This window comes from Chelonia mydas, chromosome 2 (genome assembly GCF_015237465.2).
Source record: "Chelonia mydas isolate rCheMyd1 chromosome 2, rCheMyd1.pri.v2, whole genome shotgun sequence".
Lineage (NCBI taxonomy): Eukaryota > Metazoa > Chordata > Testudines > Cheloniidae > Chelonia > Chelonia mydas.
The window spans coordinates 26,540,896-26,554,984 of NC_057850.1; the positions used below are offsets into that span (position 1 = coordinate 26,540,896).

General features: G+C 40.1%; 1 protein-coding gene across 2 annotated transcripts in view; it reads left to right on the forward strand.

The window, feature by feature from the left end:
- Positions 1 to 14,089, forward strand: part of EIF3H (eukaryotic translation initiation factor 3 subunit H) — a 121,916-nt gene that overhangs the window by 90,408 nt on the left and 17,419 nt on the right. For both annotated transcript variants that reach the window (XM_037892094.2, XM_043539161.1), the window contains exons 3-4: positions 11,911 to 12,078; positions 13,614 to 13,713. In XM_037892094.2, the coding sequence (XP_037748022.1) occupies positions 11,911 to 12,078; positions 13,614 to 13,713 (268 nt within the window). The remainder of the gene's footprint in view (positions 1 to 11,910; positions 12,079 to 13,613; positions 13,714 to 14,089) is intronic.

Sequence of the window (14,089 nt, forward strand, 5' to 3'; positions counted from 1 at the left end):
GGGGAGCTTCATGGGAAGCAGGGCCCTTTATGTGGTGCATGATAATGGAGGGCTCTGAAGCCGCTCTGATGGGTACCACTGGGGAAAAAATTTCCAACGACTGCATCTGGCAAATACATACAAAGAGTGGAATGGACTATACATGTGCAATACATCTTAAATATCATCAGTTATGAAAGATTAGTAATTTTGTACACTTCAAAAAGGAATTCAGTCATAGAATCATAGAATATCAGGGTTGGAAGGGACCACAGGAAGTCATCTCATCCAACCCCCTGCTTAAAGCAGGACCAATGCTCAATTTTTTTGCCCCAGATCCCTAAACGGCCCCCTCAAGGATTGGACTTACAACCCTGGGTTTAGCAGGTCAATGCTCAAACCACTGAGCTATCCCTACCCGATTTGTCCATTTTGGACAAAATGTAGTACATGTTCATAAACATGTTTTGAAAGTGCTGAGTTAGCATGTTAATAATATTGGATAGGGCAATATTTACTAGCCTTTGAATGGACTAATTGTCAAGTTACTAAGTTTCCACATTTGTATTGGGGGTATCAGTGAGAAGCGGTGAACTGGTATCAGAACTGGAATCATGGCAATTGCTTCTTTCATACTTAATTTGCGTGGGGTGAGGTGAGAGAAGAGAATTGATGAGGTCCAGATTTATATTAAATACTGGGAGACTGTGTGGAGAACAGTTTTCAGGTAATCTGTAGTCTTTGTAATTGTCTGCACATTATTAAATAAAAATCCATTTAATTCTTAGCATATGCATTTGACGTTTCCTTGAACAAGCATTTGTTAAATTCTAAGAGTGAACATTGTCTGAAACATGTAATATAGTTTTGGTAAATATTTAATAGATAAATAGAGGAAACAGTTTTGTGCTGCTAAATGATGGGGCAAATCCTCTATAGTTCATAGCATTTTTAAATACACTTGTCACAAGGTAGTAATTCAAAAAAGGTTAAACTATTACCTTAAAATATTGTAGCTCTTTTTCAGTGTAGCTTCACTAGGATGACCAAAATAGACATATTCAAGTTGTGAGAATTTGTTAAAATTGGTGAGACATCATCACAAAAATTGTCATCACCTGCAACTCCTGATATAATAAACATTTGTCCTTCTTGTAAAGAATACTGTAGTTCAAGTTGTTTTTGTTAACATGAACCTTCTTCGAGTGCTGGTCTGTATATGTATTCCGCTGTGGGTGCATGCGCTCCTTGCAGCTGACTGGAGAATTCTTGCAAGTAGTGTCTGTTGGCCTGCAGCTGCACCCACCCTCTCCTCATGCTTCTCGCTGAGGGTATATGGGGCAGTGTGGACCTGCTGCCTCTCCAGTTTGTTCTTACCACTGAATGGCCTGAGTTGGAATCTCCAGTGTCAACCTTTCCTTCTACCCTCTTTGTCTTCAAATCTGTAAATATTTCTGAGTTTTATACAGCTATTCTTTCTTCAGTGTAGTCAGTGTTAGCAATTTTAACAGATTTAATAATTTTATTAAGATAATGTTGAAGTAAAAAGAAAACGGTACAGAGTTTAGGCATAGAAGTTTCTTGTTATCAGGAAATAAGGTACAGATTATCAAGGGGGGCGAAATTTGGTTTAGGAACGGGTGGTGTAATCTGCAGTCTCCCCGATTGGGGGTAAAAGTTAAACCGGTCAAAGTACAGACATTGAGATATGGGAGTATGTTGTCCATATAATGGCTATGTTCAGGTGTGGAGTATGATTGGATATGATGATGGGGATGGATCTACCCTCATTTGGTGGGATTTAATGCTCAGTGAGTTTATGGTTCCAGTTCATATGGTCCAATGGAAAAAGGCTCTCAGTCCCTTTCCCATAGTGGATGCACGATGTCGTACCGGCTCACACCTCCTGGTACTGTCGATGGCCGGTGATGTGTTCGATGTAGATGTCCCTGGACCATCGGATGGTGTCCGAGACCATGAGGCGCCGCATGAGCCGTGCGTAGCATCGACCGATCCCACTGATCCGCAGCACACGCTTGTTGCAGGGGTCCCAAGCGCCCAGGGCTCCGACAATCAGGGCATCCATCTGCACCTCGTAGCCCTTCGCTCTCAGGGTGTCGGCCAGAGGGGCGTATTTTTCCAGCTTCCAAGCTCGGGCTTCTCGGAAGGCCTGTTCTCGAAGGAGACCGTGATGTCGCCGAGGATGATCTTTTTCTGGGCCTTGTCGGTGACTACCACGTCAGGTTGCAACTGGCTGTCAGTACCGGGGATGGCGCAGTTCATGGCGACCTCCCCCAGGCGCGGTGCGATAGCTTTCACTAGGCGGTTCTGGATGGCGTTGTGTATACTTAGTAATAGGTAGGATCCCCACCCCCCGCATGCCCCTTAGCGTCTCCAGTACGGGACTTAGATTATGCAGACATATGGGTCTTTAAAAACTGTTGTTATACCAATAAAATAAAAACCAGCAGGATCTTATTAAAGGGGAAAAAGGCAAAATGCCACATTTATTGTGAATACAGAAAGAATCATAGTAAGCAGTTAGTTATAGCTATAATATTCCATTCAATTTCATATTTATTCACACATTCATTCATACACACACACACACAGGTTCTGCAAGGTTATCATCATAGTTACCAGCCTTAGAGTTGCTCATGCCAAGCCACTGGCCAGGTGGCCTGGACATGAGGAGGGAGCAGGGCCTTGTCAGATGCACATCTGATGCTCCTGGAAATTGGTTTGCAGACTCAGACACCAAAGAACTCACTTTCTAGAGTCCATTTTTATAGGAATTTCTTCCTATGCCAGTCTATGGGAATTGCTTCATCATGCTGTTGCTGAATCAGTCAGAAGATAGCACATTCCTGACGGCTCCATGCTGCCAGATGTTATCTTGTTCTTTGGTTCTCCCAATGTTGAGGCTGTTGGGTGGATTCCAGTCTGCCCTCCAGGGGCCCTTTGGTTATTTCCACTTGACGCCTTCTTCAGCGGATGGACACTGGATTCTTAGGCTGGCACCTCCCTGATCATTCAGTTATTATCCACACCAAGAATCCATCCACATACATCCTCTATCTTTATTTTAATCACAATTGTTAACAAAGCGAGATGAATACAACAAAAGGGCGGGGAGTCTCTGGGTGCTGTTTCTGTTGTTACAGAGTATTGCTTTGAGTCTCTCTCTGTGTGAGTAGTTGTTACAAAGAATTGCTCTGAGAACAGACTCTGTCTTAGAATGTACTAACACAATTAGCAGCTTGCAAGTTTCACACATAGAGGGAGAGAAACAGTACCAAAAACCAAGAGACCTCTTAATTAGTAATACCCTGGAATTTAAACTATGGGGAATCAAACTCATTTGTGATTTTAATACAGAACTTCTTTAATATGATCCAGCACTATCCCTTGTCCCTGCTTCTTCTTCAGTGATGACCACCAGTGCTATCTGTACTGCCTTGGAGAACTTTCGTATCTCTGCTGAGTGCAGTGTCTGTCGCTCCTTTCCCAGCTAGATATGTTAGGTGTGAGAGGTGTGATGGACAACATCAGCAGGCACTTCATGGTGTATCATGAGTCAGAGTTATACAATTTAATGGTGAATAGCACCTTTGCTCTGGGGGACCCTCACCTGGGCCTGTTCACCTCCAAGGTGAACAGGAAGTACAAGATCTGATGCTCCATGGGAGCTCAAGGTCAGTACTCCAGAAGTGATGCTCTCCTACGGTCTTGGACAGAACACTTTTCTTCCTGTCCCTTGCTACCCACGAATCTTCATAAAATTCAACAGGACAGAGCACAGGTCATCTTCATCATGATAGTTCTGCTTCCCAAATCTCCTACAAATGTCAACCTATTCAATTCTCAGCATTCAACCCTTCCCAGATCTCTTTACTTAAGAGACTGGCAGGGTCAGGCATCCCAACCCAGATGCCCTTCACGTCACAGTTTGGTATTTGGATGGGTGTTAGACCTAGAATATTCCTGCTCCAAAATTGTGCAAGCTGTTCTCAATAATAGAAGGAAGGACTCCACCAAAAAATGTTATCTAGCCAAATCAAAGTGTTTTTGCCTAGCCTTGCATGTCTCCAGAGACCATAGATATTCCTGCTATATTGAATTATCTCCGTACCTTAAGATGGTGGGTCTTTCCTGTAGTTTCCTGTGGCTTCACCTGGCAGCAGTCCAGTGTGGTCATGCACCAATGGACAGCTACTCTCTCTACTCTCCTAGCCATGTCTAGCTAGGTTCTTTAGAAGTTTACTAAAAACCATTCCACCGGTAATGAAGCCAGTCTGTCCTTTGGACCATAAGTTAGTACTTTGGGCATTCACTTAGCCACTCTTCTCAACCTAGTTATATGTTCATTGTTTCACCTGTCAATAAAAGTCACCTTCTTCATTGTCGTCATTTAATCTAGATGAGTGGGTAAACCTGAAGCCCTAACGGCAGACCCGCCATAGACAATATTCCATAAAGACAGTCTCTCTGTAACTGCACCCAGATTCTAAGATAGTTTTGGAATTTCATATCAATCAGACTATCCACTTACCTGTATTATTCCTGAAGCATGATGCTTTCAGCAAAGAGAAGAAACTTTATTCCCTCAATGCAAGCATTGGTATTTTAACTGCAGAGAACAAAACAGATCAGAAAGTCACCTAGACTGTTTGTTGCCATAGCTGAACGAGGTAGAGGACAAACTGTTTCTTCCCAGGGACTCTGTAAGTGGCTCTCTGTACCCTGCTTTTAGTTGTCACACCTTCCTTCTTCTCAAGGGATAATGGCTCACTCTTATGTGAGAGCTAGCAGTGTCAGTAGCATTATTTCAACAGGTACCGCTGCTTGATATTTGCAAGGCAGCAATGTGGAGTTCCATCCACACAATTCACAAGAAATTACAACGTTCTTCGAGATGTGTGGTCCTTATCTGTATTCCACTACCCGCCCTTCTTTTCTTGTGCTTTGGATCTTTCTGATTCACTGGAAGAGAAGGAACTGGAGAGGCAGTTGGTCTAACCACCCCTTATCCCCTCTGTGTGGAGTACAAGGAGAACGAGGGTGCAGGCATGGACACTACTTGCAAGAATTCTCTGGTCTTAGTTGTATGGAGTCCATGCGTACCCACAATGGAACACAGATAGGGATCACATATCTTGAAGAACAAAGGGTAACTAACTTCCCTTTTCAGTGCATCTCTCTGCTACTGTCGGCAGTGTGCGTCCTCACCAGCACAGGGCTTGTATCAAGTGTACTGTCATTGTGGGTAATTGTGGGATTGCTTCTGAAAGCCAGTAACAGTCGATGTAAGCAGTGCAGTGTCTATACTGGCACTGCGTTGACCTAACTACATCAACATTGATGCTCTGCCTCTCACTGAGGTGGAGTTAAGTCAACGTAGCGGGGCAGTTGCATGGGCAGGAGCGAAATTTTAGTGTAGTTATATAACTTATATAGTCAGGTCAACGTAAGCTGCCTTGCGTTGACCTAACTCTGTAGTGTAAAAACCATTCCTTAGCAATCTCTCTTTCTCTTTCTCAAGATGGGTAATAAAATTATTTTTTTTAAAGGCAAGAGTTAATTTAAATTGAACAATTGTTTGCCTTTTTAAAGATGGAATAATTGTAAAATTTGGAATAAAGGTTATAAAGGCATTAGTGGGTTTAGTGCAAAATAAGTCTTTAAGTTTTCTCCAGGTGTACTGTGGGTGTTTTAACATACCCTTTCACTGGTGATTTGAATGAACATGATTGTAAATAAAAGTAGACCTACATTTTCAAAAATGTCCAGAGATTCTGTGTGCTCAACTTGAGACATTTTAAGAGTCTGATTTTTTGTGGAGAAGTCCTCAGGTTTGTAAAACCTGTCAGAATGAACACTCAGAAGCAAACACTCACATCCAAACTTGCTAGTCACTTCTGAAAATTGAGGCCTGTAATCTTAGTTGCCATCAGATGAATTGTTCATCTTGTTTTCTGGGTGCTCAGATATTACGGTGGTGATAATATGCTGCTTTTCCAAAAAAAAAAAAAATGTGAATTGAACAAGAATATGCCAACCCTGATGGAGTGCTGTAGATCGGTCAGGATAAAGATCTTTGTATTTTAAAATAGCCATTTGGACTCTTTTAAAATGAGGAAGAAGAAAGAAAGAGGGGGGCGGGGAGAGGAAAGGCTACCAGACCCATTTGTACCCTATTTTTAAGTTGAGTCATAAATGACTTGAAGATATTTTGTGATATGTAGGAGGGAATGTGGTTTAACTGTTACAGCATGAGACTGGGAGTCAGGAGATCAGGATTCTATTCTCAGATTTACCATTGAGTCACTGTATGAGCTTTCGTGGGTTAATACCCACTTTGTCGGATGCATGTAGTGGAAATTTCCAGAGGTAGGTATAAATATGCAATCAAGAATCAGGCTAGGGATAATGAGGTTAGTGCAATCAGGGAGGATGAGGCCCTCTTCTAGCAGTTGAGGTGTGAACACCAAGGGAGGAAAAACTGCTTTTGTAATTGGCTAGCCATACACAGGCTTTGTTTAATCCTGAGCTGATGGTGTCAAATTTGCAAATGAACTGAAACTCAGCAGTTTCTCTTTGAAGTCTGGTCCTGAAGTATTTTTGCTGTAGGATGGCTACCTTTAAATCTGCTATTGTGTGTCCAGGGAGGTTGAAGTGTTCTCCTGCAGGTTTTTGTTTTTGTATATTGCCATTCCTTATATCTGAGACTGTGAATGGTTAGCCAACTACAAAAGCAGTTTCTCCTCCCTTGGTTTTCACACATCAACTGCTAGAAGAGGGCCTCATCCTCCCGACTGAACTAACCTCGTAATCCCGAGCCTGATCTTTGCTTGCATATTTATAGCTGCCTCTGGAAATTTCCACTACATGCATCCGACAAAGTGGGTATTCACCCACAAAAGCTGATGCTCCAATACATCCGTTAGTCTATAAGGTGCCACAGGACTCTTTGCCACTTTTACAGACCCAGACTAACATGGCTACCCCTCTGATACTTGTCACCTGATCTGATCACTCTCATTATAGTGTGTATGGCAACACCTATTTTTTCATGTTCTTTGTGTGTGTGTGTGTTTGTATATAGGTATCCACAACTTCTGTGTGTGTGTATATGGATCCCCTCCTTGATCCACAGCTTCATAATAAATAACCCCCAAATTGTTTGTGCTGATATAATCAGCACTATTTCTTCACATTGTTTCCATCATTCTGTAAAGCATCACTTCCTTAACTGAAAGAACTGAAAATCACTGCATGCATCGGATGAAGTGAATTTTAGCCCACGAAAGCTTATGCTCAAATAAATTTGTTAGTCTAAGTTGCCACAAGTACTCCTCGTTCTTTCAGTTAAGGAAGTGATGCTTTACAGAATGATGGAAACAATGTGAAGAAATAATGCTGATTATATCAGCACAAACAATTTGGGGGTTATTTATTATGAAGTTGTGCAAACGCAGTTTTGTTGGAACCGTAGCTGTTGCTAAAGATTCAAACATGCTTTTATCTGTGCTTGGTAAAAAGTTACTTTTTCTTTCTGATAGGGATTTTCATCATAATTAATTCTTACTTTTGTAGTCATTTTTCAGAGACAGAGTTGCTAGCTATGGATACTTTATCGATCCTTTGAGACTTTTCTACTCAGCATACATGTTTCCTCTGTTATTATTTATCTACTAAAAATAGTGAAATCAGGAAGTGGTGATTTGCAGATGTGGACAGCTGTCAGTGGATGCTTTTACTTTTCCTACTGTCACAGTTTTAGGATAACTGCACCTGTTTTTCCCCTCCCTGACCCACCAAGGGCACCCACTACAGGCTTCCAGCTCTTAGCTGTCACCACTCTTGGGCAAAGACTCGCATATCTCTCCCTTCTGATTGGGGGTTCTCTAAAGCTGCACTGTTCCCTGCCTGCATTGTGATAGACTAAAAGGCCAGCATCGGCACTTTGCTTTCTCACCGGAGGCTATGACCAGTGTATTACCTGCAGTTATAAGTTACCACACAACTCTTTCTGAGAAAGCACATTTATTCTTATGGTGAAAACATTAGAGAAAACATATTAAACACAATAAAAGAAGCTGCATGCATGCTAAAAAGCCTACCAGAGGTCACCCCCAATTCCTAATTTGGGTTCTGTGGTAGGTGTCAGTCTTTCAAAACCCAGAACTGGATTTTCCCTGTGTTTACAAATTCATAACTGTCTCAGAACCAGAACCCTGATTGGGCAGTTCAGCTGTTTCTTTATATAGCTCAGGCCTTTGATCTTCAGTCTTTGGGACCAGGTAATCAGCAGAAAATTACCTATTCCTCAGGACATAGCTTCAAAAGATGGGGCTTTTGCATAACAGGAGATGGGGAATTTGCATGATCTCTTCCTAGGTACTCCCCAGGAAAACCATTTCAGACTTTTATTGTCCCAAAAGTCCATTCTTGTCTGGCACATCTTCATTATAGTCTTTTGAACTCCCTAGCTCACATCCCATCGCTCCCCTAGAGAGGTTACACACAATCCCGGCACACAATAATTAATGTACTTTGTATTCAATATAGAGGACCCCAAAGATACCTAAACTTAATTCAATAAAGTCTCACAAGGATATTGCAGGAAATTGCGATATCTGTCACATCTACCTTCTGCTAGAAGCCATTATTTACATCCCTCTTTTCAAAGTACACATTGCTGACTCTGTTTCTAGAAAGGCAGAGTTTGAGAACTTCTCTTGGAAGCATTGTTCTCTCCACATAATCATCAGTTACCTTCCAGGTTTGCACTGAACAGTATGGGACATCTTTACTCATGCTTATGAAGGGCCTGAAATCCTTCCCATTGTCTTCTCTCTGTTTAATGCTGCACTTATCAAAAGTTAGATTTTCAGACTAGGTCATGCATGCACCATCATTTTATGAGGCTCTTTCAGGGTACTCAGGATACACAGCTCTTCAAAGAGGCGTGCTTTTTAAAATCCCAGATTTGACCTCTTTGTTCAAAGAAAATTATTCCCTCTCCCTTTAAGTCCTTAAGTTACTTTTGTGAAAAGTCATTTTTTTCTCATGTTGATTTCATTTGCCCAGAAAGTGGGGGAACAAATAATACTTTCATTCAAATCTTTCTCACTTTCCATTCAGATCTGATAACAGTTCCCTTCCTTTAACCAAAGCAGCCTTTTGTTTCCATATGCATACATTTATTATGTGTGTGTTCCATCTAAGTCCTGCTTTAAACAAAAAGTTTTTTATGTCAGAAGTCTGTGCGTTTTTATACTTGTCTACCAGTAGAATTTAGACTCTTGAACAACCTCTTCATTCTGTTTTGGGGACATTAAGAAGGATGCAAAGCTTCTCTGACCAGCCTGAATCAAGGGATGGATGGATTTTTGCTTGCATCTCCTTTTCTTAATATATGGAGTGCTTCCTATGGAGATACCTCTTAAAGGATGAGGTGACAGGAACAGCAACTTCCTTGAATTTGATTGGTGTTTCTGAATGTCTTAGCTAGTGGGTTGTACTTTAAAACTGGTTATCTGATTAGCCCATGCCTGTAAGTTTGCAGGAAAAACTACTAACGGTTTATCTCCAAAGCAGTAGGTCTAAATTGAGTTGTGTACAATGACCTGGAAAGAAGTGGCATTTTCAGCATTCCTTTAAAAATAATCAACTATTTGTTCAGCCTATATTTTTTGAGCAGTTACTGGCTCTTAATTTAATCTGTTGTTTCTTTTGGTGAATGTGTGCTTGCTGCTCAGCAGTCATCGTGTCATCTATGGTGGCATTGTAGACTCTGTTTTGCTTTGATACAAACCTTTACATGCACTCCTGACCAGTTCTGGGGATTCACAGATGATATTGAGAGAGTGGACGTTCTCTGAGGGTGTGTACAGGTGACGCATGGGGTATGTGTATTGTGCAAACCTGCAGCAGCAAGTCTCAGCCTGGGTGAACTGACTTGGGCTCACGCTACAGGGTTAAAAATAGCAGTGTAGATGTTCAGGCTCAGATTGAAGCCCGAGGTCTGAAACTTAACCCTGCTGTCAGGATTCAGAGCCTGGGCTCGGGCATCTATACTTACATTTTTAGTCCTGCAAGCCTGAGTCAGTTGACCCAAGCTCTGAGACTCAGTGCCACGGGGTTGTTCTTTTGCAGTCTAGACATAGCCTTAAATTGTGAGCTGTTTGGAGGATAGACATTACAGAGTGGAAGGTAAAGTGCCAAACGTGCTCTTGATGCTCTAGAAGTAAGATGCCCATGTAATCACAGATACAATACTTCCATCTTTTTGGAATGTGAGAGAGAGAATACTGAGATGTTAACATATATTTTAAATAATTACAAAGAGTGGGAAGTGTGGCAGATCTTTTGGCCACAGGGCAACTATAAGCAGGATTGGAATTTACAGTTTGCTTGTTGTGTAGTAAGTTGGAAGAATATTTGTTCACTCCTGAGAAATGTGCGCTAATATCTTCAGCAAATATGGATGGGTTTATTTCTCTCCTGTAAAGAACACAAATTTATGTCTGAAGATGTAGGGGTACATTTTGAAAGTTATCCTCTACTCTTGCTAATTATGTAGCTACCTTATGTTATGGCTGTTATATTTCTGTATGTGCATGAGAGTTTGGTTTAAAAAAAAAAATGAAACTGGTGTAAACTGAACTTTGCAAGTTTTACAGCCACAAACGTAATATTTAAGAATTTGCCTATTGATTGACTATTAGTGTCAATTCATTTGATTATGTCACTGAAATCTAAAATTGTTGATTTTTTAAATTGCTGCTGTGCCTCAGGGCTGGTCTGCATTGGGAGCTTACATTGGTATAGCTATGTGTCTCAGTGGTGTGAAAAATCCACACCCCCTGAGAGATGTATGACAACCTAACTCCCAGTGTAGACAATGGTAGGTTGACAGGAGAATGCTTTCATTTCTCGGGGAAGTGGCTTATCTCTACCAATGGGAGAAACCCCTTCTGTCAGCGTAGGTAGAGTTTACACTGAAGGGATATAGTGGTGCAGCTGTAACAGTTTAAATGTAGACAAGCCCTCAGTTATCTATTCAAAATGCCTGAACTGTGATAAAATGATAATCCATTATACATTTTTTTGTAATTAGAAAGATAGATTGCACCACATTAAACATTGCTTAATAAGATTGTATCACATAAAGGCAGTCTGCTTAAATGAGACACTTAATGGAAATAATTTACTCGTTGGCTACAATACAACACAATTCTTAGTATAATAATCCTGACAAAATGGCTGTTTTTTCTCTACCTTCTAAAGTAATGTACCACATATTAAAAAAGAAGTGTAAATATTAAAGATTAATGCAAACAACTGCCTGACAGTTGCAGTAGGTGGCTCCAAATGGGGGGGACACAATTACTGTGTGTATTCCTAAAAATGTACAACAGTTTCAGTATTATCTCATATTTACATTCAAAATAAACTGTTTTTACTTTTGGTTCCCATAAATCTGCTTTCTCATGTCATAGTTTTCAAAATTATCTTCAAACTTATGATGTTTGATAATATTGAAGAACTCAGTTACACTAATTTTACTCTTGAACAGAATGTTCCTGTTGAACAGAAATTTATTTTTGCTGTGAGACACATAATATCAGAATTGTTTTACATAAATGAACGAGATAGTGAATGCAATAAACTGTGTAACAGTTCATTGATAAGCTTAGCAGTGAACTCCAAAATGAGAAGTATTCTGATTAACCAAAATAGTTTTATTCTGACTTTATACGACAAGTTCCAATTTTTAATATTATCTGTGTTGAGTAGTGACTGAAATAAACCAATCTGATTTTATAGTTGTAAAAAATGTAACTTGCTCAGGTTAAATTGTAGGTGTTCTCGAGAAATAATTTTTAGAAGTTTATGCTTTAGCATTCTCTTTATTTCATCTAGTTCAATACCAGATGGAAATGATGCGAAGCCTTCGCCACGTAAATATTGATCATCTTCATGTTGGCTGGTACCAATCTACTTACTATGGCTCTTTTGTCACTCGTGCCCTCCTGGACTCCCAGTTCAGTTACCAACATGCAATTGAGGAGTCTGTAGTTCTCATTTACGGTTAGTATGAGGTTTCCTTTATTATTCTTTTCCCCTCTTAATATTATTACTACTATTTTTGTATTCTGTCTTTTGCCTGTAAGAGTAGCCTGGCAGGCCTTTTCAAGTAAATACCAACCCTGTGTCTACAGCAGCCTCAGCAGCAGCTAAGTCTAGACAGGGTTTCCTTCTTTCTGTTTATTTTTCTTGCTATCAGAGCCCTGATGTGTACGTTTTGGAATGCTGGAGTAGCTGCTTCATTTTTATTCCTCCATCTCCCCTCCCTCGTTGAAGGGACTGGTGGAACTAGACCAGATGTCTAAAACCCCCGATTGCTAGAGTGTCTGGCTCTGTACGTGACTGACCAATCATAATACAAATTGCCAAATTTTTTTATACCTCTGACAGAAGCATACAAAACCTGGACTGTTTCTTAGCACAAAGATTTTTTTATTTTCTGCCTATTTAATGGTGTTTCCTCAAGCTCTCCAGACCAGATGTTCTGTGCTGTATCAGAACCGTAGGCAATTTAACAGCTTTATAGCCTCCCCCTCCCCGAACACTCACAGTTTGCCATATCTGGCAGACTTGCATATAGTTTCCAGCTGAGAAGTAAATGTAACGTCCTGAGTATCTGTCAGAAAAAATACTAATGAATACGATCAATCTTATGAGCTGCCCCAAAATTGTTTCAGTATGTTAACAATTGGATTACAGTAAAGAACAAGTTGTTAAAGTATACTTATATTGGCTGGAAACATTGCATCATCAGACCTTGATGAATTTTCCACTTGTTCAAGTCTATTTTGGTTTTCATTTTATCACTGATTGCTAAAAGTTTGACTGTGTTAAATTTCAGACATCATGAATGTTAACAGTTTTAATTCTAATATTGGCATACCTTAGCCACTATTGTGCTGCAAGTGTTAAGCGTCCCTGTCCTAGGAATTTAACGGTTTGTTTAGAAAACATTCCACTGAACTCAAAACAGTATGTCAAGAGGAAGCTAATCTTTTTATGCATCAATATATTTTTGTCCCAAGCAATTAGACAGTTAAGCTAATTCATATTAGGCAATCACTAATCCTAAATCTCACGTTGGTATTAAGTGAATATGGTTTAGTAAATATTTTTATTTTACTACATAGTAGGTAGAGCTGCCTTTTTGTGAGGGGGAAACCTTTGTATTTCAGTGAGGCAGCCATCATATGTGAGTTGTTCGGGTAGTTTGTGCTAAGGAAAAGAAATCAGGAATTAGTACTTTTCACTTTTCTTAAATACTTTTAAGTACAAATAACTTTAAGTTCCTTGTTTGTATTAGATGAGTAAATAGATGCATTACATGTAGTTCAGTTCTATTTTATATCTCATTACTACACTTCTAGTCAGGGGACCACAGTCCCTGTTGTGCTGATTTTTTTTTTAGGTTTTTAAATATAAATATGCAATATAATATTTTTCCTAAAATGTAAACCATCCAAAGAAATATTCAAGTAGAGGAAGACTATTTTTAAATCATCTTTGTGATTGTGTCCTTCCTCCATACTTTGTCTTAGATCCCATTAAGACTGCCCAAGGGTCTCTGTCGCTAAAGGCTTACAGACTGACTCCCAAACTGATGGAAGTTTGCAAAGAGAAAGATTTCTCTCCAGAAGCGTAAGTATTTTAAAAGACGCTCTCTTCATACATTGATCCTTCTTTTTTTTTTTTTTTTTTTTTTTTGGGAGGGGGGGGAAGAGATGGGAGGAGGAGGAGGTTAAAAGGAGATTTTTAACAAAAAATTCTTGTGATATGTCCATTTCTGTGGAAACCAGGTATGTAATGCCAGTGATGCATGTGTACTCAAATGCAATGACTAAGACATGATGATGTTGCTCCAAGCACTCCTACTGTTGGCTTGGGGGAGCAACATTAACATATGTTTTGAAAGGATGTGCTGCATTCTATCACTCCAGCTATGGGGTTGTTAAGTGTTGTGAAGACAGCTGCAACTGGGAACAGAGGCAGAGATACATTGAGGTGATGGCAAAAG